Below are 24,485 nucleotides of genomic sequence, written 5' to 3'. Positions count from 1 at the left end.
GAAAAGGGGTAAGTGCGGCCTTGAGGAGGGATGGCCCCTGGGAGCAGGTCGATTGCACAATCATAAGGTCAGTGTGGCGGTAACTCCTCTGCCTGTTTTTTGTTGAATACATTGGCAAACTCCTGGTAAGAAACAGTAAGGCATGACAAGGATATCTCTGTAGGTAGCCGAACCTCGGCGATAGTGCAAGACAACGAAAGACAAGATCCATGGCAATGTTGTCCCCAGGCTGTCACAATGACAGTGTCTCTTTGTGAAGTGCCCCAACCGTAACCAGCAAAAGATTAGTCTCAAGGGTGATGGTCCCAGGTACCACTAACGGAATCTCCTTAGTATGGAGAGAAAGGGAGTGGAATTCCACAAATGCATGGCGAATGAAATTCCCTGCGGCTCCTGAATCCACAAAAGCCTGAGTGAAGATGGAGGCTGGTCCCCAGGAGAGTGAAACCGGCAGGAGCAGCCATGAAGGTTGAGATGGAGAAGGAATAGAAGGTATGCCCAGAGAATATTCCTCTATCTTCACTGGGCACTGGAGATTTCCCTATTTAGGACAATTTCGGACAAGCCAAATTATTGGGGTTTTTGAGGACTGGTCTCGCTCGGTCTGTCCTCGCATCCGGAGATCTATTCTGATACAGAGGCAATTCATTCCTAAAGATCCTAGGAGGTGTCCCGGCAGGTCAGTTAATCCTTTAAACACTCAGAAAGCCCCTGCCAAAATGCTGCCAGCAGAGCTTCATTGTTCCAGCCCGTCTTCGCAGCAAGGATTCGGAACTCAATGGCATACTGGCCCACAGTATGGGTTCTTTGCCGGATTCAAAGGAGCGAAGCAAAGGACCTGCGACCAGGTGCATAAAAAACTCTTTTGAATGCTTGGAGAAAGGCAGCGGCGTCATTAACCAGTGGGGATTACTTTTCCCAGAAAGGGGGGGCCCAGGCCAAAGCCTCATCTGTCAGTAGGGAAATGATGTAGGCTACCCTGGATTGATGGATGCAGAACATGGAGGGCTGGAATACGAACTGAATCGAATAGTGGTTCAAAAATACTCTACAAGTCATAGGGTCCCCTCCATAACGTTGAGGCGTCGGGATCCATAGTTCCCTTGGTGTAGGGGATGACTGATCTGGCGCCGGAGACGCTGCCAGCAATGGCGGTGCAGGGGTAGACCCACCTGGAGTGTATCAAGCCAGGTGATAATGTCCTGAAGCCGACTAGAAATGAGTGCCACCTGTTGGTTTTGCTGGGCGAAGCGTGTCTCATGATCTCCAAGCAGTTCCCCTCAGTGGTGTTCATGTTTGGCCGAGCAAAACGTGACGGTACTCATCTCCAATCAGGAAGCGGACCCGCAGGGCTGAGGTAGGGATGCAGAATAACCGACCACAGCCCAGGGACAGAGTCCTGTTAGAGTATCCATAGTCGGTAAGCAGGCCATGGAGGTCAGGGCTGGAGGTAGGGGTGCAAAGTCCAGTAATCAGGCAAAAGGTCAGGGCAGACCATGTAACTGCGTAATGCTAAAGACCACAACAGTAGGATGGATGAATAAATGAATAGCTAAATACTTGTGGGGGGACCCCTAAACATAAGCTTGATAGAAGACAGGTACTGGGTTGCAATCCCAGATGGTAAGCTCACTAATAAGTGACGCTGTTGTAAACAATAATACCAGGAAAATTGCGCATAATAACACCCTATAACGTACCAAAAATCTTGATAAAGTCCTGAACAGGAACACATGTAGCAAGCGATTGACTCACTCTGAGTGCTGCAAAGTCCATGCGATCCACAGGTGAGGGGTCCCCAGGTGTGCTTCCGTCCAAGGGGTAGGCTAGTAGAAAGGGAGAAAAAGGGGAGAAAAACTGGAAGAGCACTACTGTAGGTATCAAAAAAGTAGATAGGAGGGTGCGTATCTCAATAAAAAGTTATTTATTGGTCATGGAAAAAAAGGGCAATGAGAGTCCTACCAACGTTTCACGCTTCACAGAGCGCTTTCTCAAGGAATACATATCACAACTTTATTAACATATATATAGACACAAAATAATATAACTAGCCAATACTCACAGTCCACATGTGGTCCGCCCTCTCTGATTGCTAATAATCTTCTGATGTGTATACATATAATTAGTATATATACACACAGGGACGATGACGACTAACCCCGCCCCCCAACTACCAATCCGGAGACATGCGGGGTCTAGCAACCCCCAGTGGTACGCGCTTGCGCAGTGACCAACTGAGGGAAAGTCCTCCATGTCAATGGAGGCCGTGGGGCACGGGGAAAGCTCGTCATCAGATGGCCCTGATTGTATACATCACTGGGGCTCTGAGTGCGCGCGCATCTGCGCTCTACAAGACACTAGTCCCTCCCCGCAATGGGAGCAGACACAGTGAGCTGCAGACCATCGGCGGAGTGCGCTTGCGCAATACCAACCAAGGCGTCAAAGCCTCACAGAATACCCCGAGTGCGGGGTGGGAGAATGACAGCCGGAGCGCAGGTTTATGCGCAACACAGACAGTGACCACGTAGTGTGCTGTGAAGTACAAAAACATAACACTATTAAAATCAATAAACTTAAAATGTATATATTAACAAAGACAACATATTTGTAAAACACCCCCCTGTCTTAACTCTATTGTAAATTATGTTAGTCAACCAGAAGGGGTAAATGGAAAATATCACTTGACATACTGTATGTATAGTCAAACCAAAACCCTAATTTGTTAGGGAGCTGATGATGGTGAATAAAGTGAGTGGATGAGAGATGGCAAACAAAGAACATGAGATTGAATGGGGAAACCTAATATAATAATAAGATATTACCTATCTAGAAAGGTTCCCCCATACATATATACTCATGGTTGCTTAGCATATACATCCACTCAGTAACCTTAACTAATACATCCAGCTGTTAGAACATAACAAATGTATAACAAATATACACATAATTTACAGGAGAAAATGCTCTATCAGAACTTCCAAGAACATCTTAGAGCTTGTTGTACAAACATAGAACAAAAGATATGAGAGCAACCAGATAAGAAAAGGGAAGCAACATATTGAAGAAACATTTTAAGAACATGACCTCTTCAAAAGAGCGCCGTATTGAGAGATCGTCATATTAAAAAAATCATGTTAAAAGAAAAGATAGTGAGAAGAGAAGGCATAATCAAGACACTAATATTTACCCTGTAATCATGAGCGAAATTATATTGGATTAAATGATTACATAATAGGCCCACTCAAAACAATAAACTACCAAATCAGAAGTGATCAAGAGCCAAATGAGATACATATTCTAATTTCGTTAGACATTCCGTTATTCAAATTATGTTAAGAATTATGTTAGAAATTGAAGTGTACAAGTGCAATACAGTACACATGCATAGTACAATCCATAAGGAGCTCGATATTAAAGGGTATTCACTATGGGATCATGATCAATATTCCGATAGAACCTACCCAACGGGTAAAGGGTGGTTTAGTTATCCAGAAAGGGACCCAGAACCCAATCGGTGTTAAGGCCAGAGGGAACCCTTGTTTTAATAGTAAATAACCACTTCTCATGTTGTAGTCAAGGAGGCTTCTCAGGTTTTTCCTTCATGGGAATTGAACAAGTCTCTTGCTCCATTAGATTTGGTGACAAATTGAATGATCACAAATAAAATGTGTTTACCCACATACTACATATGTCAGGTGATATCATATTATAACACTGCCCTGTTTTTCAACAATAGTCCATAAAGCTAATGGATAATTGTTGCTTTCTTTTAAATTCAGTGAAGCAAATGACAATCCTAGAAGATTTCTTGTAGCTATCAATACCCAATACCGGTTTATCTTAGGAACAAAAAATGGCACAATAGCAAAAACAGTGCATGTGAGTCAGAAAGCAGCACTTTCACTGGGTATAACGCAATGTAGATCAGTTACAATGTAGGGCAGCAGTGCGCAAACTGGGGGGCGGGACATTTTGCTGCGTGGGGGGGGCGCGGGCAGTTACAGGGACCCTGCGCTCTTCCCCATAAATTAAATGCCGGGGAAGTCGTGAGGCCTCTGTAACTCACTTACCTGCTGCCAGCCGGGTCTTCGGTGACGCGTCACCATGGCAACACGGCATCAAATGAAGCCGAGGGGTCATGGCGTGACATCACATGACCCCAGCACGCCGGAAGGAAAGGTAGGGGGGGCGGGGCGCGAGCACCGGGGGGGGAGTAGGCAGGGGGGCGCAGTGCGAATAGTTTGCGCACACCTGAGTTAGGCGTGTAATATAGTGCGCGTGCGCTACCGTGTCAATTACAATTGGCTGTGGGAGGCTGACGTTGATACAGTCGAGACGCGCGCACAGCCATGAGTGTTGGCGCGGCAGATCACAGCAAATACATGAACATTTATATTTTTGCGCTGCTGCCTCGCCACGTGACACTGCCAAGCCAATCACAGCTTGGCTATCGCTGTGACGTCGACAGTCACGCCCCCTAGCCACGCACGCCACCGCTTAAAACATATAAACGAAACGTGCTCGCCACATGCAACGCCGGGCGCACGCACCAGCACCTAACATATAACAAGCCTTAGGGTACCACAAGGAGCATTACTTTCAGGGTTCTCCAGGGCCTAACAAACTACTTTGCATTTCCCTCACCAGTAATTCTATATATTGAGAGATATAAAGTAAAAACCAAATTACTTGACCGCTATAGATGAAAACAAAAGGAGAAAGTATTACAACAAAAAATGACACTCATCTTATTAGAATACAATCCCCCTGAGAAAACCAGGGAAAGTCGAAAAGAATACTTGCTAATCCTGTATGTTTGTGAGAGTGGAAGTGCTGTGAGTTTAAACAGGCAGCTCCCAAGGAAACCCCTCCCCGGCCGGAGCACTCCCTTGTTGTTAGTTACATGGCTGGCTGCTCAGGCCTTGCTGCAGCCCCAGAACTAGACATCTCAAGCAGTGCAACGAAGGAAGTGAAACCAAGGGGAGTGCAGGACAGGGCGAGCACAGCATGGCAGGCTCAGCCAGTGCTCCAGTCACCCTGCAGATAGAGAGGAGCTCAGCTGGACAGCCCGGCTCCCTGCACCACCCGGGCTCCCTGCACCACCCGGGCTCCCTGCACCACCCAGGCTCCCTGCACCACCCAGACCTGCAGCAGGCGGAGGGCTGCCTGGTGTGCGACAGGCACGGGAGAAGTCGAGAGTTCGCCGACTTGTACCGGGACAAGAAAGCGATAGTGGTGTTTGTGAGGGTAATGAAAGTAGCGTGCACCCCCTGGCCCGCTCTGTGCAACGGGTTCAATCTTCTACAATCCATATACTGCCTGAGGTCCCAGCATCGAAAGGCAGGGAACGGGTTAATACATTGAATGCCAATCTCAGGATTGGGGCAGCCACATTGGCTTTAACCCCTTTCAGTGCTGAGCACATGAAATGACATGCACCAATATATGAATGTAGGACCTGGTTTACAATAGATTTGTGAAAACAGCAGGTCCTGCTTCTCTGGTTTTCAGTGTGGATTTGGTTTTGAGAAGCTGTCACAATCTTGTGTTTAGAGAGGTCCCATGTTTAGAGCTGCTATGCTACTAAATGCTTTCTCTGTTTATTGCAGAATTTCCTCTGCTACACCAGTAAAGAATATGTGGAAGATCTGGCCAAGATTCCCAAAGATTTATTAGAGGTATGACCTCAACGCACACGGTAGAACAGGGGTGGCATAAGTAACTCACTCTCCGCCTCTTCTGTTCACTCACTCCCCTTTCCGTTCACTCCCCCCCCTTTCTGTTCACTCCCCCCCCCTTTCCGTTCACTCCTCCCCCTTTCCGTTCACTCCCCCCCCTTTCCGTTCACTCCCCCCCCCCTTTCCGTTCACTCCCCCCCCTTTTCCGTTCACTCCCCAACCCCTTTTCCGTTCACTCCCCCCCCTTTCCGTGCAACCCCCCCCCCCTTTCCGTTCACTCCCCCCCCTTTCCGTTCACTCCCCCCCCTTTCCGTTCACTCCCCCCCCTTTCCGTTCACTCCCCCCCCTTTCCGTTCACCCCCCCCCCCTTTCCGTTCACTCCCCCCCCCCTTTCCGTTCACTCCCCCCCCCCTTTCCGTTCACTCTCCCCCCCTTTCCGTTCACTCCCCCCCCTTTCCGTTCACTCCCCCCCCCCCTTTCCGTTCACTCCCCCCCCCCCTTTCCGTTCACTCCCCCCCCCCCTTTCCGTTCACTCCCCCCCCCTTTCCGTTCACTCCCCCCCCCCCCCTTTCCGTTCACTCGCTCTGCCCCACCAACGCCTCCCCCCTCCGGTCACTCGCTCTCCCTCCTTTCTCAATCCCCCCCCCATCTCTCGCTCAATCCCCCCCCCATCTCTCGCTCAACCCCCCCCATCTCTCGCTCAATCCCCCCCACCCCTCCCATCTCTCGCTCAATCCCCCCCACCCCTCCCATCTCTCGCTCAATCCCCCCCACCCCTCCCATCTCTCGCTCAATCCCCCCCACCCCTCCCATCTCTCGCTCAATCCCCCCCACCCCTCCCATCTCTCGCTCAATCCCCCCCACCCCTCCCATCTCTCGCTCAATCCCCCCCACCCCTCCCATCTCTCGCTCAATCCCCCCCACCCCTCCCATCTCTCGCTCAATCCCCCCCACCCCTCCCATCTCTCGCTCAATCCCCCCCACCCCTCCCATCTCTCGCTCAATCCCCCCCACCCCTCCCATCTCTCGCTCAATCCCCCCCACCCCTCCCATCTCTCGCTCAATCCCCCCCACCCCTCCCATCTCTCGCTCAATCCCCCCCACCCCTCCCATCTCTCGCTCAATCCCCCCCCCCCATCTCTCGCTCAATCCCCCCCCTCCCATCTCTCGCTCAATCCCCCCCCCTCCCATCTCTCGCTCAATCCCCCCCCCTCCCATCTCTCGCTCAATCCCCCCCCTCCCATCTCTCGCTCAATCCCCCCTCCCATCTCTCGCTCAATCCCCCCCTCCCATCTCTCGCTCAATCCCCCCGTCCCATCTCTCACTCAATCCACACCCCTCCCATCTCTCACTCAACCCCCCCCCCCTCCCATCTCTCACTCAATCCCCCCCTCCCACACTCAATCCCCCCCTCCCACACTCAATCCCCCCCCTCCCATCTCTCACTCAATCCCCCCTCCCATCTCTCACTCAATCCCCCCCTCCCATCTCTCACTCAATCCCCCCCTTCCATCTCTCTCAATCCCCCCCTCCCATCTCTCACTCAATCCCCCCCCTCCCATCTATCACTCAATCCCCCCCCCTCCCATCTCTCACTCAATCCCCCCCTCCCATCTCTCACTCAATCCCCCCCCCCTCCCATCTCTCTCAATCCCCCCCCCTCCCATCTCTCTCAATCCCCCCCCTCCCATCTCTCTCAATCCCCCCCCACCCTCCCATCTCTCACTCAATCCCCCCCCTCCCATCTCTCACTCAATCCCCCCCTCCCATCTCTCACTCAATCCCCCCCCTCCCATCTCTCACTCAATCCCCCCCCCCCTCCCATCTCTCACTCAATCCCCCCCCCCCTCCCATCTCTCACTCAATCCCCCCCCCCTCCCATCTCTCACTCAATCCCCCCCCCCCTCCCATCTCTCACTCAATCCCCCCCCCCCTCCCATCTCTCACTCAATCCCCGTCCTCTTCAAGAATTTTACCTTGCGGCAGTGGGGAGCTGGGACCCTGCGGACGGATGCAGAAGTTGGGCACAACTTCCGACGCCGGCTGGGTGCACCGTTGGGGGTGGGAGGGGTTTAGGTAGGGGTGGCGTAAGAGGGCCCTGCTGCAGATACTCTAGTATCATCACAGGGGCCATTCCAAATGTCACTCCCCACCTCTGAGCTAGGAGATTGGGGATTTATACAGCTCAATCCCGTCATTGCGCGGTCCGCTACAATAAGATCTGCTTATAACGCGGTCTGACCGTGGCTCCCGATTTGTAGTTTTTTTTCCCCCCAAAGCTTTATTGCTAACGGAGACATACGCACACACAGAGACACACACACACATCACCCCCCCCCCCACACACACACACATCACCCCCCCCCCCCCCCCACACACACACACACACATCACACACAATACTCCCCTGCATATCACACACATCACCCCCCCCCTGCACCTCCCATCCCCACACCGTGTAACCGAATCCTCAGCCCCCCTCTCCTCCTTTGGGGCCACACGGGAGGCTGTGGTGTTGCCTTGTAACATACAACTAGTACGTACCCCTCCTCCCCCCCCCCCGAGATGGAACATTTGCAACACATACACCCTCCCTCCTGTACCTCCGTCGGGGGGAGGAGAGGGGCTCCTGGCGACTCCGACAGAGACAGCTAAAATATCCCGGCTTCTCCAGACTGCGTGAGATCTCTTTCCCCCCCTTGTACCCCGACTCACCACAGGCTTCTCCTGCACTGCTGGGAGAGCCTGCGTGACACACACACACACACACTGCATGGGGGTGCCGCTATGACGCCGAGTTCAGGGACAGCTGGGAGAGTTATCCCAGCTCTCCACCTCCGGCAGTTGCAGAACCCCTGATTGTGGTGGCCATTTTTTCCCCCACGGTCCTGATTATAACGCTTTCTCATTATGTGGACCCCGAGCACTGCGTTATAACGGGGTTCAGCTGTATTTGGGATGCCTGGACGGTTCAGTAAAAGTTCAGACTTTTACTTAGCAGGGGGATCTAAGTTATCATTGTAAAGTCGCTCATTTATACGCCTGAAAGGGTTTGTAGTTTAAACGGTCTAGCACAGACGGCAGTTATTTCAGTTTTGCTTTAATATTCACTTTAGAATGAAAGTAGCATAGCATATAAATTGACCTGTGGGTAATGAATTGGTTTGTGCATTTAATAACATATTTTTCATACCTGTGTTTGTGCAGAATGCAGATGTCACACTTATTGTTATTGGACAGTCATCTTATCTTCATATTCCGGTAATTATTTTTTTTATTAAAAATCAATACAGCAGTTACCTTTTTTTATTTTTCAGAGTAAATTATAAAAGGCATATATAGTATCAGGATCTCTGAAATTGTTGTGGCATTAACACTGTATTAGTAACGAAGTACGAAAGAGGAAGTTCTGACTACTTTGTCCCCCCCTGCCCACCCCTCTCCATTCCCCCCACCCCTCTCCATTCCCCCCACCCCCCTGCCCACCCCTCTCCCTTTCCCCCTCCTCCCCCCCCTGCCCACCCCTCTCCATTTTTTCCCCCCATGTATTGGAAGCAGGGGGTCTCTCGTGCTGGACCTTTTACAGCTCTGGGGACTTCCAGCCTCCTGGGACATATCCCTTTGAAGGTGCCCCCGGTACTGGAAACAAAGTGGAGGTGTAAATCTCCCGCGTCATGCGGACCTGTTGTTGTTGTTATTATTATTATTTATTTGTGAAGCGTTAACATATTCCGCAGCGCAGTACAATGAGGTACTGAGTTACGTATATTACATAAACAGTTACATACAAGTGAGGACAAACATGCACCAACAGATACATAGAGGTAATGAGGGCCCTGCTAGTATGAGCTTACAATCCAAAGGGAATGAGGGACAATCTTGAAACAAGAAGCTAAGGTGGGTCTCAGGTTAGAGTATGGCCCAGTCTGACAGCTGAAGTCATTAAGGTTTGAGGGTGGAGGGATGTTACGTAGGGTGGAGATTGGTCCACCTACACAACTGGCCCCAATGGGGTTGGAGGGGAAGGGAAGTTGGTTGTTAGAGGAATGGCGAGTAGGCTTCCTTAAAAAGGTGAGGTTTTAAAACATCTGAAAGCTGGGGGAGAGTCTGATAGTACCGTGGTAGGGAATTCCAGAGAGGGGGCAGCACTGGAGAAGTCTTGCAGCAGGAGTGAGAGAAGGTAATAAGGTGAGAGGAAAGGTGGAAGTCATGGGCAGAATGTAGGGGGGAGTGTAGGTATGTACTTGTGGGTGAGAGCTGAGATGTAAGGGGGGGGGGACTCTGGCATTGAGACCTTTGTCAGTCATTACTAGGGTTTTACATTTAATTCTAAAGGCTATGGGAAGCGAGTGTAGGGATATGTGTAGTGGAGCAGTAGAAGGGGAGCAGTTAATGAGGTAGATGAGGAGTCTAGTAGCAATATTTCGAATGGGTTTGAGTTGGGAGAGGCGGACAAGGGGAATGCTAACTAAGAGAAGGTGGCAGTCATGGGCCCCCCTGAGTGCCAGACCCGATGACATAGAAGCCACGTCTCAGCGCACTCAAAGGGTTAAACCTGCCGGAGGAACCGGCAGAACCATCCCCAGTAAATATTTTTGGAACCAGGGAGTCCCCGGCATTAAACTGAACATGGCTCAGCTCCAGAGACCCACTGCTTCTTATACATGGAAAAAGAAGAGGGGCCTCCCCCTTTAATGAAATATGTGTGAAGGTTGTTATATGAATCGCAGTTTGTGGTCTGAAATGACTCTTGATGCATTGTTATGTTGTATACCTGATTGATACAACTATAATGTGTGTTCATTATATATTTTTTTCTTATAAATATATATCTACTACATTATACCAGCTATAAAATATCATTATATATATATATTTTTTTTTTTTGTGTGTGTGTCAAATGGAAATATTACAGTATGCTCATTTGCATGTCTTAGACAGGTCTGCAACCCAACCTTTCACTATTATCACCCAGCACTTCCACTGCAGCAAGGGATTCTGGGAAATGACATGCAAATGAGCACACGGTGCCACTTTTTGCTTCAAATCCATTTTAAACATGGTTCCCTATAGGCTTAAGCTTGCTGCATGGTCATAGCTTTAAGCACAGCTAGGGTTAAGATGCATAGCCAGTAAACCCACCCACAGACCGCTGTTTCGACCTTAATGGGTCTCATCAGTGTGGGGTTGGTTACACTGGCTATGCAAAGCTGAAGCAATGAGGATGGGGTTTACCATACTTTGTTAAGTTATGGTGAGTTAAAAAAGTGACAAAAACCCTACACAGCAAAGTATATAGCAAATGGAAATATAACTGTATGCTCATTTGCATGTCTTAGGCAGGTCTGCAACCCCGCCTTTCACCATTATCACCCAGCACACAGCACTTCCACTGCAGCAAGGGAGTCTGGGAAATGACATGCAAATGAGCACACAGTGCCACTTTTTGCTTCAAAACCATTTTAAACATGGTTCCCTATAGGCTTAAAGGCGGGGTTGCAGACCTGCCTAAGACATGCAAATGAGCATACAGTTATATTTCCATTTGCTGTATGCTTTGCTGTGGAGGGTTTTTATCACTTTTTTTACTCACCATAACTTAACTAAGTATATATAGATATAGATATAGCTCTCTATATATTATGTATCTCTCTCTCTAGTATTAGTAAATATCAATTATTAGTTTCATATTTTTTCAAGGGTACCCTTGACCGCTCTGCACAAAGGGCCCGTCATTCTATAAATCATTAACAATCAAAAAAAATTTTTTACAGGAAATTACACAATGCCCGATTTTAATTTTTTTATTTATTCATTTATTTATTTTTTTCCAAAGTTTTGAATATATATATATATATATATATATATATATATATATATCATATCCCCTCAGCTTATGGGGAGCAGATGGTGCTCCGCGTCATTCCCTCCACCACTATATATAGCAGACCCCAGATCAGCCAACACCCCCTGTTGGACCCCTCAGCCAGATAGGGGAGCGGAGGGAACGGGGAGCGGAGCTACCTCTCTCTCAGATGTATGTAGTGAAAAATGGCCGCTCTCGGGTCTAAGCACATTTCTGAGCTGCGCTCTAATTAATTGGACGGCTGTGCGGTCACATGACCGCACCTCCTCTCCAGCAAGCGCTGAAACACAAATTGGCTGTCGCAGAAAGCTGAGTGAGGTTCCGCACGCGTGAGCACGCATGCGGAAGCTTTCACTCAAAGGAAGAATACAAAATAATGGGTCACAGATTATATACAAAGCGCGGATCAGCATGCATGACGCCACCATAAACGGGGACTAAGGCTGCGTCCATAGAGATGGGAGCAGTGCTGAGGCGCGCGATCGGGAGGCGGGGGGAGGCGGGGCAGTGACGTCGCTGGGCCAATCGCCCGCGACGCACTGACGTCACGGCGCCATGACGTTGACGCTGCTTCGCGCTGATTGGATGTTTTCAGCCGACAGCGTGCTGAAAAACAGCTTGGCTGTCGGCTGAAAAATCCAACTCCTCAGCACGCCTGCGGACGCTCGCGTGAGCCCCCTCTAAAGACATCCTCATTGAGGATGCCGGGGCTCAGTGCAGAGCGTTCGCACGGCTCAGCGCGGCTTCCCCTGCTATGGACGTGGCCTTAGGCTGCATCACCGCTACTACTGAGTGGACAGCGCTTGCCGCTTTTACTTACATATATCAATATATGGAAGTCCCCGCTCATGCGGTGGGCACGCACGCTCACCCACGCTTGGCTAAACAAATTTTTTTTACTTTCGAGCGCGCCCAACTTGCCCGCAACGCCCCTGCGCGCGCTCTTGCGAAATAGCAAGAACACCAAGTGCTCATGCTTGGAGAGCTGGTGATGTCACCGCTCAAGCATGAGCGCGGTCAGCGCTAGTGCGGCTGCAGCCTAAAAGCTTCACTTAGAAAAACACAATAACATATGAAGCAGTAAGACTCCGTCTACTGCACTTACTCCCTCGCCTGCTGTCTCTGTAACTTCCCCAACGCTTAGATTGTAAGCACTCCGGGGCAGGGATTTCATTTCCAATTTTATTATTTGCACTTATTGTGCTATAATTCCCTGTACTGTATTGTCTCTTTGGTAAAGCGCTAAGTACAGCTGTATAACTAAAGATATACATACAAGACTCGTTAAACTCAAAAGAAGATAGCAGCGATAAAAAGTCAGCCGCTCCCCTCCCCCCCCCCCCCCCCCCAATAATGATTGTGGAACTCTGCTCTTTCTTTTGCTTTATGTGTGCACAAATACTACTTGTAGCCCCCTGTAAACAGCACAGGCTATACCTATCTTCCTTCTACTGTGGTAAGTCCTGTTAAGATCAGGCACCAGTAATCATCATGGGTTTTCCCCCTTCATAGCCCTGCCCTGAGTGGTAGATGCAGGCCTGGACTCTGCTGCAGGCGTGAGCAAGAGGGGCGGTTCTGCTGACATCACGGAGGTGGGGCTAGCTCTATATTTAGCAGCCAACTCCTGTAAGTGAGGAGTCTGCTGTAGGTCTGTCGGAGTAGTAAGTCCTACTGATCGGTCCAAGGAGTTGGAGGAGACAGGTGGTCTCGCTTTTGCATGCCGTGCAGGAGCAGAGAGAGGAGTGGAGAGACTCAGCCACTTTGAGTAGAGCTGATAGCATTATAGACCTGGTGGACCAATGCCCCTCACCCCCCTGCCTGGGGTGATGGGGAGAATCCAATCCCCACCGCGAGGCTAACCTCGGAGGTGGGCCGCGGGGTATTGAAGCCTCAGCCCAGACCATCCTGTCGGAAGAGAGACTTAGAGGGAAGGAGAGGAGGAAATATCTGTAAGGGAGGAGAGCGGAGTATTTAACAAGGCTTTGCTATTGTTATTGTGGCTGCTGGAAGCTACTGCATTTGGGAGTCGCTGAACTGCCAATAAAGAGACAATCCTTTTTACCAAAGACTGTGTGTGAGTTGGAAGCTATTACCCTGGGACCGAGGGGTTTTTTCTATACAGGTCCCGTCCCATATTCCTGGGAGTATATAAGATGGAGGCACTGCACCACTAAGAGATTATGGAGGCTACCACCCCAGAAGCCTGGCCCTGGCTCCCCAATAACATCGCGGGAAGCTCAGGCCCTCCTGTTCCTCACAGGTATGCACCACCACGACGCATGTAATCTGCCCTCACGCACCCTAGACACCACCGTAGAGTCTGGGGGGGGGGGAATAAGGGTTACATTTGGAGGCGCTGCTGAGATAAATATGCTAGAACAGGTCAGGCTTGTAGCGAGGCGGAACGGGATGAGTGAGATGCACTCTCCGTGCAAGTGTTGAAGAAGGAAGGGCGCAATTGCATATGCCGAGGGTAGTCAGGGGAGCGTAGACTCTCGCACAGTACGCCTTGGGCACCCTTAGGAGGTGGCGTAGGAAGGGTAAATAGTTATAGCTCACAGAGTCCCTTGAGGCAGGTAGCGTGAGGCAACTGGGGGGGTCAGCCTGTTAACCAGTCCAGGGACCATGGCCCAGGGCCCGCGCTATGAGTGGCCAAAAGTAGGAGACGCCCGTACCTAGAAAGAGAGGTACCCTAGCTATCACCTACACACACGCACCACAGAGCACTTGCAACGTAGACACCGAGTACAGTGCATGGAGAAGAGGAGTTCCGCTGAGCCTGGGGTAAAAGCCACCTCAATTTAGTGAGAAACAGAATGCAGAGCACACAGTTGGAAGTCAGTCAGTGTTTAGGTACGAGATACCCGTTAGACATTGAGAATAGGGCACATGGACATTTGGAGGACTCATCCAAGATGGCGTCTGTCCCTACATGTGCTCCGCGGAGCAAGAACAGTGATCTAAAATGGCGGTTCCCGCCAAGCCTGGAGCAAGCACGTGTATCGTGCATAGAGACTGTAAGGAAAATGTGGCTGGAGATGTGTAATAATCTGGCGCCAAACCCAGATTCTTTGCAAAAGGAGCGGCGCGAAAGCCGAAAGCCCACCCACCTGTGCTGTGACTGGTCAGAAAGCCAGGCCACGTCACGCTGAAGAAGAAGAGACCCCGCCTCTGTATTCCACCAGAGGGAGGGGGCGCAAAGAGAACCAATCAGGGGAGTCCTCCCCAGCGAAGGGAGGGACCGGAAGCCTGAGTGAAGAGCTTCACTTTTGAAGCAACACTGAGCTGTTCCAACCCTGAGCGAACCATGTCCGAGATGAATACTTCCATTTACCAAGTACCAGGAGGCCTACTGGTAGTGGAGGTAGCTGAGCACGAATACCTCCGGTGTTTGTGCGTCCACTGCGGGATACCGGGCGCGGTACCAAGCACCAAGGCCCGATGCCCTCAATGTGGCACGTTTTACCTTTGGCCGAACGAGCAGTGGCCTTTGATCGGAACCCCACGGGGTGCCTCTCCGTGAACATTGACGGAGGTGGCGGAAGGCAAAGACAAGACTGCCCTGGTTCCCCGTTACACCCTAGCGGGAGGAACTAAGGCTCAGCCCGCTATTGAACTCAGCGAGCTGGTGACAGAGAAGAGCGTGACCGCAGTGGAAGTACCAGAGCGAGACTACTTTGTACCTATACCCACTGGTTGTATCGCCGAAGAACCGGGTGACTCCCCAGCGGAGGAACCGATCTTGATTTCCTCGGAGGAAGAGGTTGGCGTGACATCGGTGGCGATGCGCCTACCGGCGAACCACCCCAAAGGCATCAAGAGGGAGCAGACGAGCCCGGAGACCATCCGACGGCGAGTGTAGAAAAAAAGTTGGTAGGTGGTCACTGCAATCGGAACTCAGCCAAAGGGATAAAATAAAATCAGCTTTATTAAACTTGAATGCTGCACATCACAGAGAGCACCTCTGACACGTTTCGTTCTGTTGTGGAACTTTATCAAAGAGTACTTTTAGAGATATCCAAGAGTACTCTTTGATAAAGTTCCACAACGGAACGAAACGTGTCAGAGGTGCTCTCTGTGATGTGCAGCATTCAAGTTTAATAAAGCTGATTTTATTTTATCCCTTTGGCTGAGTTCCGATTGCAGTGACCACCTACCAACTTTATTTCTACACTTTACCAATTTGCGTGGAGCACGCAGGCAACAATCCTGATTAGGGAGCCGGGTCCTCCCCTCCCCTTCAACGTGTGCGCCTGGTGCCGCCGTCCCCTTGGGGCTTCCAAGAGCGCTGGAGCGCATGGCACGCTGTAACCAGTCCCAGCATCGCTGTCTGCTTCTTGTGATGACGTCTTCCACGAGCGCGGCGCTTGATCAGCTGAGACCGGCAACATACGGGCAGTGAAGACACCGGGTCGGGTAAGGGCAGCAGGCGATAGTATCCGTGAGTACACGAGAGGGGCATCTTATGGCTGCTTCTCATCCTGTCTCTATCTATCTCCTGTTCACTAGCCCCCCACCTAGGTTTTTAGTCTTTTTGCCCGTTTACTTATGACTTTTTATCCCTTCATTGTTTCAGTGTCAGTTTAGTTGCCTACTATCCCTTGTGTTGGTCAGAGACTGCTTACTTATTCCAATATATATACCCAGTCATATGTGTGTTTGTGGAGCAACGGACATTGTGGGGTTCACTCTCCTATATACTACACATCATCCGACGGCGAGCTCTGGTGCGGCCGGAGGCCCGTAAGAGTCCCACCGCCGTGGTGACTCCCAGTGCGACGGAGACCGAGACGATCCTAGAGGAGCCCGATATCATCAAAAAGCAACGGAGCGGTAAGGAGACTCCACCACCCCCTTACTCCCGCCAGGCGCAGACCGCAACCACGGCGGACGAGAAAGAGAGGCTTGAGGTCTACTTGTTCGGCCGTGTACCGGAAAAGAAGGCCTGGAGGAGTGTTCTCTTCTCAAAGCATAGACTCAGCCATTGCTCTGGCTAACCTACAGAGTCGAGGCACCTCCCAAGAAGCCAGAAGTATGGCTGAGAGTGCCTCTAAGAAAATGTTTCGTGGGCGTGGTATCACCCGCTTGCTGGACAGTGATATGGCCGTGATATGGCCGTTCCCCCAGCCCAAGCCCATAGCTCCATTGCCCCGGCCACTGCCCCTGCCCCGTCACGAGTGGTGCCACCGGGACCTACAAGGGATGTTATGTAAATACCCCAAATACTCCAAGGACTTGCGGGATTGGGAGTTGAGTGATGAGGGGTCTGATGGGGAGATACCGTATTCGAGTGTTATCCCTGTGCTGTTTTCTCCTGCAGTTAGAGGGAGGGCCCGTGGGTCCCATACTCCAGTCGAGGCTGGGCCTACCAGCAAAGTGGTTCACAAAATGAACCCTACTACGTATTATAATGCCAAGGGGAGGAGAGATTGCTCGCGATCTACTGATGCGGGTACGTCCGGTGTATCATCTCAGGTAGAGTCTGATGTAGACCGCACTAGTCATTCCGCAGAGTACGAGCACCGCGACAAATGGTGGGCGCCTTTGTTCACCGGATACCACGAGGGGATGGACCGTACACGGTTCTTATTAATTAAGAATAATGTAGTAGACCATTGGTGGGCGGCTGGTTCTTTCACTCCGCAGGAGGTGGAGGATGAGTTAGATCATAGGTTTCGGGAGATAGACAGAAACTGATTGATTGTACCCCGAGGCCCCAGTATCTTGTACGATGAAGTAGCTCCAGAAGAGCCTGTGTTTTGGGTACTGCCGAGCAGGGCAGGGCACCGCAAGCTCACCAAACTAAGTCGAGCTGACAGGGCCATAGTCGCTAGATACCGGCAGTCCCACGAGTATGAGTATCCCTATGTGCCTGAGCCCATCATGAGGGAAATTGAGGAGAACCGAGACAGTTGGCTTAGGGAGGCCGTCCAGGATTACCTTCGGACCAAGTTCGATCAGGGAGGGTATCACAATGAGGATAAGATTAGCGAACTAGTACGCATATGGAGCATAGGTAGATGTATCTACATGCATGGTGCTACATACAGGCCTGAGCATGGGCCGGTCCAATCGTTCGCTGTGACCGTCACGGATCATAATGGACGGCGGGTAAGAAAGCCTGATCCAAAGCATTATCTGTAGGGTTCTCCATGTTGGGAGTACCCGGTTGTAATTGTACTGAACTACCTCGTTATGCCATGTATTATGACACTGTTTATGTGTGCTGTTTCCCAGGTGGTTCGCCGCAGGATAGGTCTGCTAAAACTAGGTCCAAGTGGGGACCATTGGATTCCACCATAGGGAGAGTGTAGCCCCCTGTAAACAGCACAGGCTATACCTATCTTCCTTCTACTGTGGTAAGTCCTGTTAAGATCAGGCACCAGTAATCATCATGGGTTTTCCCCCTTCATAGCCCTGCCCTGAGTGGTAGATGCAGGCCTGGACTCTGCTGCAGGCGTGAGCAAGAGGGGAGGTTCTGCTGACATCACGAGGGGCGGGGCTAGCTCTATATTTAGCAGCCAACTCCTGTAAGTGAGGAGTCTGCTGTAGGTCTGTCGGAGTAGTGAGTCCTACTGATCGGTCCAAGGAGTTGGAGGAGACTGGTGGTCTCGCTTTTGCATGCCGTGCAGGAGCAGAGAGAGGAGTGGGGAGACTCGGCCACTTTAAGTAGAGCTGATAGCATTATAGACCTGGTGGACCAATGCCCCTCACCCCTCTGCCTGGGGTGATGGGGAGAATCCAATCCCCACCGCGAGGATAACCTCGGAGGTGGGCCGCGGGGTATTGAAGCCCCAGCCCAGACCATCCTGTCGGAGGAGAGACTTGGAGGTAAGGAGAGGAGGAAATATCTGTAAGGGAGGAGAGCGGAGTATTTAACAAGGCTTTGCTATTGTTATTGTGGCTGCTGGAAGCTACTGCATTTGGGAGTCGCTGAACTGCCAATAAAGAGACAATCCTTTTTACCAAAGACTGTGTGTGAGTTGGAAGCTATTACCCTGGGACCGAGGGGTTTTTTCTATACAGGTCCCGTCCCATATTCCTGGGAGTATATAAGATGGAGGCACTGCACCACTAAGAGATTATGGAGGCTACCACCCCAGAAGCCTGGCCCTGGCTCCCCAATAACATCGCGGGAAGCTCAGGCCCTCCTGTTCCTCACAGGTATGCACCACACCGCATGTAATCTGCCCTCACGCACCCTAGACACCACCGTAGAGTCTGGGGGGGGGGGGGGAATAAGGGTTACATACTTATAGATTAAATATATTCTGATTAATTTCCTTGTCTCTGTTCTAAAACGTATTGTAGAATCCATCATAAAATGGAAGAAAAGATTAATTGCAAAAAAAGGAATAATAGTAAATAGCTGTATATAAAATATATGAAATTCATACACATTTTGTTACACTGTTGTGCTCCCCAAATACCTTTGTCTTGTTTAGAGGTGAATTAGAGCAGGAGGGCGCGAGATTTTTTTTGGGGGGGAGGGCGCGGGTGGTTGCAGAGGTTCCGCGCTCTTCCCAAGGCATTTAAATTAAATGCCGGGAGACCGCGCGAGGCCTCTGCAACCTCCTAATTACCGAGATTCCAGCTTCAGGACGCGTGACCATGGAAACGCCGCGGGGTCACGTAACGTCACGGTTGCCATGGTAACGTGACGTTACACGGCCCCGCTGCGTCATTTGTTGCCGCACCGGGGTAAGGGGGGATGCGAGAATAAAGGAGAGCAGGCAGGGGGGCGCAGCAAGAAAAGTTTGCGCACCCCTGAATTAGAGCATCACTACCTCGCCGTCTATATTAGGTGCCCTTTTGATGACAGAGTAGGCGGAGAAGAAATCGTCTCTAATAAAGGACACCAAGACCTGCTCGTACTGTGTCAGGTCACAAGTTTAGCATGGAGAACAAACCCGGAAAAAGAATGCTCTGCAGCGATTCATTGTGACTGCCTATTGCTTTATAAAAATCACAGCTAAATAACAGGAGCAAATATGACCTTTTCTCACATATTTCCTAAAACGTTTTTTTTTTTTTTTTCTTCTATTTTTCAGCATTTTTGCTCTGTAACAGGTTATACTCATGAAATCTATGTTGATACTGACAGAGAAATTTATACTAAACTAGGGATGAAGAGAGGTGAAACGTCTACTTCATCAGGTATGAACCTTTTTAAAAAAAAAAAACATTTTTAAGCACTTAATTACTACCTAGATTTATTCTCTTGTGTGATCCATCCAGTTATGGTAAAATGTTATCTTTGTTTAGAAGGTGTCCCTGTTAGTACCAACGAGCAAACAAAGGGCCTCATGCAGAGAGCATAGAATTTTAAAATTGGCGAATTTCATAAAAAGTAGCTTTTTTGGAGAGTTTTATTCTCCATATGCAGAAAAGTGCGAATTCTGCTATGTTTAACATGGATGCGTGTGGCGAGTTTAAATGGGAAAGATGCGCGCTTCAGAAACGTGTAAAAACAAATTCGCGCCTTTTTTTTCCCCTTTACTATAGGCGGCGAGCGCCATCTTGCCATCTTTTCCTGGCGCCAAAAATGCGAAAATCGCGCCATTTTCTTGGCGCGAACAGCCGCTACATGCCGTTCGCACCTCTCTGCATTCGGAGAGTTTTAAAAATGGCGAGATGGAGGTTCTCGCCAGCCGCGAGGCGAGTTTTAGACATAAGAAAAAAAAATTGGCGCGTTTTTCGTTACTCGCCATTTTCTGCCGTTTTCTGCGCGAAATTGAACAAAAAATGGCGAGTTTTGAAATAACGATGCTCTCTGCATGAGGCCCAAAGTCCGTGCAGGGCAAAGCCTCGCTTGTACCACAGCTGGCAAACCTCCTGTAACATGTCATGATGTTAACATCACAAGGCGTATTACTGGCTGTATAAGCACATTCAGTCACGAAAACAGCAATATAACCAGTTTAATTTTTTTTCTATGTGTCCAATATTTGGCTTTGCATGCTTTTGTGTTAATGGTGGGAATATAGCATTCTGGGAATTCCTGGCAGTAATGGGATGCGGTTTCTAGAACATATATGTTGCAAGACTTGCAGGCATGTGAATGAATGTTGTAAATAAACCATATGATTATTAACACAGTATCATGCACAGCTGCTTTATGGACATGGAATGTTTTGGCTGTGCTTTAAAAGCAAAAGTGGCACAACAGCATTCTAATCAGTGCCTCTCTTTTGGACGCCTGTGATCGGTTTTGTTTGCCCTGTGTTTTAAGATACAATAATTGAGGGCATTAGAGAGGAGATGCACTTTTGGCCTAAGCATGATTATTGTATCCAAGCAATTTGACCATATCCTGTGTCTTCCAGGATGCAGCCTGTCATGTGCTTTTATACATGTTAAATTGCCAGTACTAGCTGAATTTCAATTGTTTAGCTTCACGTGGATTCTTGACAGCTATATGTATAAAGTGACTGCATTTTGATTTGCATAGCAATAGAGCACGTACTGTAGGAGTTAGGTTACCAACAAGTAACCTATCTTGAAGGGTCACATTAACTGTGATCGCATGTGAAGCAAAAATGCGATTATGTTCACTAGAGTTCACAAGGGCCACCAACAAGCCGGCATTGCAAGGTCTGGTGAGGATCATTGGGTAACTTTGTGTTTGAAAGTTCAGTCTTCTCATTGTGGGATGAAAGTTGTTCCATTTAGGATATATATAATTTTTACTGAATCCATAAGACCCCCAATCCCCCCCGCCTCAAAATAAAATAGATCGTTTTTTTAACCTACTTGTACCAGGGTGTCCCTTGTAGCTGACCCACAGCACTCCAAGCCCTGGGGGCCCCTGAATACCAAAGTATTAATTAGTTATTTTTGTGGTATTGTAAAACAAAGATGGGTGTGGGGTCACCCAGGTCCGCAGACAGATTTCCCAGGGCCCAGGACTACAGTTCTGACCGCCCCCCCCCCCCCCAAATAAAACTTCCAACCCCCAACAAAAAAACTTCCAACCCCCAAATACATACAAAACAAACCCCACCCCTGCAATTATATACAACCTCCCCCCCCAAATACGTACAAAAAACAATACATATAACCCCCCCATATACAATAAATATATTGTGTGTATATCTATAGCTATATATATATCTCCCACTCAAATACTTATAAAAAGCTCCAATACATCTACAAAAGAGCCCAATCCATTAAAAAAATAAAACAATATATATTAAAAAAACAACCCTCCCCAATACATATAAAAATCTCGCCCAATACATATACAAATCCTCCCAATACATATACAAATCCTCCCAATACATATAAAAATGTCCCCAAGCCCCCTAATACATATAAAAATAGATTTGGCTTAGGTCAAGCTGGGCCCGGTGTCTGCGGGGGTCCGCTGGCTGGGGGGGGGCTGGGTTCCCTCGACCTCTGGCAAGGCCCTGCTGCCAGTCGCGGCTGGGCCCAGTCTCTCAGCTGCCTGCAGGACCTTTCCTCTCTCTGTCCCACGCCGCCGAGCTTCCACTGCCGACGCGCACCGGGGCTCTGACGTCAACGAGCAGCCCGCCGGAAGCTGGGCCAAGCTTACTTCCGGCGCGCAGACAGAGCCCCGTTGCTTGGCTGCATTAGACAGAGAGAGGAAAGGTCCTGCAGGCAGCTGAGAGCCGGGGCCGGCCACGACCGGCATCAGGGTCTGGCCAGAGGTCGAGGGGAAAATTGCAGCGCCGGCTGGGCCCCTTCAGCCAGCGGGCCCGGACACCAGCCCTGACTATCCCCCCCCTCTCGGCGGCCCTGGGGTCACCCAATCACGACGATGTCACAGCTCTGTGTGGGCTGACCACACGGGCCATATTGTTTCTCCCAGACAATTTGTCAGAAAATTTCATAATTAAAGCGGCTACTCCTAACTTACCTCCCCCCCCCTTTTTTTTTAAATATTGGAACCAGGGGATCCTCTAGAGCTGAACCGTGCTATTTTTATATTTGGAAACCCCCTAGATCCTGGAATACTTACTGGTGCAGCTACCAGTATTACTTTCTTGATTTTAAATGGGCTTTGAATGGCCAATAGGCCATTCACAATGATGTTGCATCTTTCTATGGCCTGAGATTTGGCAGCCATTTTGTTTCCCCTGGAGGGAGAGTTAGACCTGGTAACTTCACTGGCAAGAATATTGGGTTAATAGAGCTAACAATAGTGTGGTTCAACTCCCTGACCCCCTGGTTACCATGCAGTGAAAATATACGAGTATACTTGGATTGCTGCTTTAAATATTTCATGAACCAGGATTGCTTGTAGCTTGGAGTGCCACGGTTCAGCTCTGAGGGAGCCCTTGTTTCAAAGTGTGTGTGTGTGTCAGTCAATCTGCAGCACTCTCTTCAGTGATTATCAAAGTATACATTTATTCCATCTTACAATACAAACAATGAATAAAATGGGAACGTTTCAGACAATCCAGTCCATTGTCTTTGTCAAGGAGCTTGTCAAAGGACTGGACTGGAGGGGGATCCTGGCCCTTCTGTATGCACCCTATTGGAAGCTAAGTATTTCTTTCTCCATATCTATTGGTTTTGAGTGCCCCAGACATTAGCTTTGTGTGTGTTTGTATATACTGTATACATACATATACACACACACACACACACACTGTAAAAACGAGCAGCATCAATTTTTGCGTTAATCACCATACACTACTAGAATTTCTACTTTCCGTACCACTCATTGCAATTAAGACCTGGCGTTTGAAAAGAGAAGCTGGAAAATGGGGGGGAGGGGAATTCAATGTTGGGCTGATTATCGATATGTACAAACCGAAACAGATATAAGCACACTAGTAGTTCTAAGGCTAACTGTGTTTAATGCTAGCTTAAAACATTTACTTTTACTGATTTTAACTACCTTTTCATGGCACAAGTTTATAGTAAAGAGTACCGCTTAGTAAATGTACTAAATACATGGAATGATCTTTTACTTGTGGGTAGGAGTTTGGACTGCTGATCTAAAAAGTAGCACACATTTATCAAGTTGCTTGATTGAAAAGAGATGGTAAATAATTCTTTCCAAAACCATGGTAAACTTTACGAAATTATATTAAAAAAAGAACCTCTGGTTTATTTCATTACAGTTTGAGTAACTGGACCCAATATACCAGATTTTTTCAGAAGAAGCCCATATATTTGTCTATTAACCTTTGGCTGCCCTATTGATGTCAGCTGGATGCCATAAGGAATGATACCCTGGCGCCCTTGTGACATCCGATGGATGTTATCTCCAGGGGCGATTGAGTTCACCGCTCTCTTGTGTTTGTGTCATTTAACCTGATCATTGGCAAATGCTTGTGTTCCAGTTCTTATTGATTATGTTTCACATTTTGCGATACACTGCTCTCTGGATGCTGCTGCGCATTGTTCCAATTGGATGATTTCTGCAATATTCTAGCTCGAAGCCCTCATGTGAAGTCAAATATCCTCACCGGAAGCATTAAAAGTGTGTGGAGAGCAATGGCAAGTCCTGCTTTTGATTTTCAAGGAGACCCGGCTCAGCAGGGTGGGGCATTAGTTGTTGGTCCAGGTAAGTGCAGTAAACATGGATACATGTAGACATTTGTAGATGGCATCATTGTCTGTTAATTAGATATGGAAGCATGGTGTCAGGTTAGTTTCCTTAAAATATTGAATGTGATTTTTCTGCATTCAGAAAAACCTATATAAAAACATAACACAAATGGCTGTCTTACAGATTGTACGGCCACTTAAAACATGTCTCGCCATAGATCCATCCCATAGCATTTTAAATAATGTAAAACATTGTGTACACACTGGCAACATTTCAGCTTTTGTTTGGACTTTTTTTAGATGACCAAATAGTACTTGATACAGAAGTCTTGATATAATAAATATGTGAATGTTTTAATTATGAAGGTGTTCCCAGTTATTCTTTGTGTTGTTGCACACTGCATGTGTAGGCTTTCACG

General features: G+C 49.0%; 1 protein-coding gene across 2 annotated transcripts in view; it reads left to right on the top strand.

Annotated features, from left to right (window-relative positions):
* The first annotated feature begins 4,865 nt into the window (after positions 1 to 4,865).
* The window catches only part of PRXL2C (peroxiredoxin like 2C), a 20,238-nt gene continuing 618 nt past the window's right edge, over positions 4,866 to 24,485 (top strand). Inside the window, exons 1-6 of one of the 2 annotated variants that reach the window (XM_075599464.1) lie at positions 4,866 to 5,089; positions 5,126 to 5,247; positions 5,610 to 5,678; positions 8,886 to 8,939; positions 19,596 to 19,701; positions 23,951 to 24,082. In XM_075599464.1, the coding sequence (XP_075455579.1) occupies positions 5,008 to 5,089; positions 5,126 to 5,247; positions 5,610 to 5,678; positions 8,886 to 8,939; positions 19,596 to 19,701; positions 23,951 to 24,082 (565 nt within the window). In that variant the 5' untranslated portion in view covers positions 4,866 to 5,007. Of the gene's footprint in view, positions 5,248 to 5,609; positions 5,679 to 8,885; positions 8,940 to 19,595; positions 19,702 to 23,950; positions 24,083 to 24,485 lie in introns of both variants that reach the window. The other variant, XM_075599453.1, reaches the window with a different exon arrangement.

The sequence above is a fragment of the Ascaphus truei genome, chromosome 1 (genome assembly GCF_040206685.1).
Source record: "Ascaphus truei isolate aAscTru1 chromosome 1, aAscTru1.hap1, whole genome shotgun sequence".
NCBI lineage: Eukaryota > Metazoa > Chordata > Amphibia > Anura > Ascaphidae > Ascaphus > Ascaphus truei.
The sequence above is the reverse complement of the archived record's forward strand: the minus strand, read 5'-3'. Positions and strand labels throughout refer to the sequence as shown.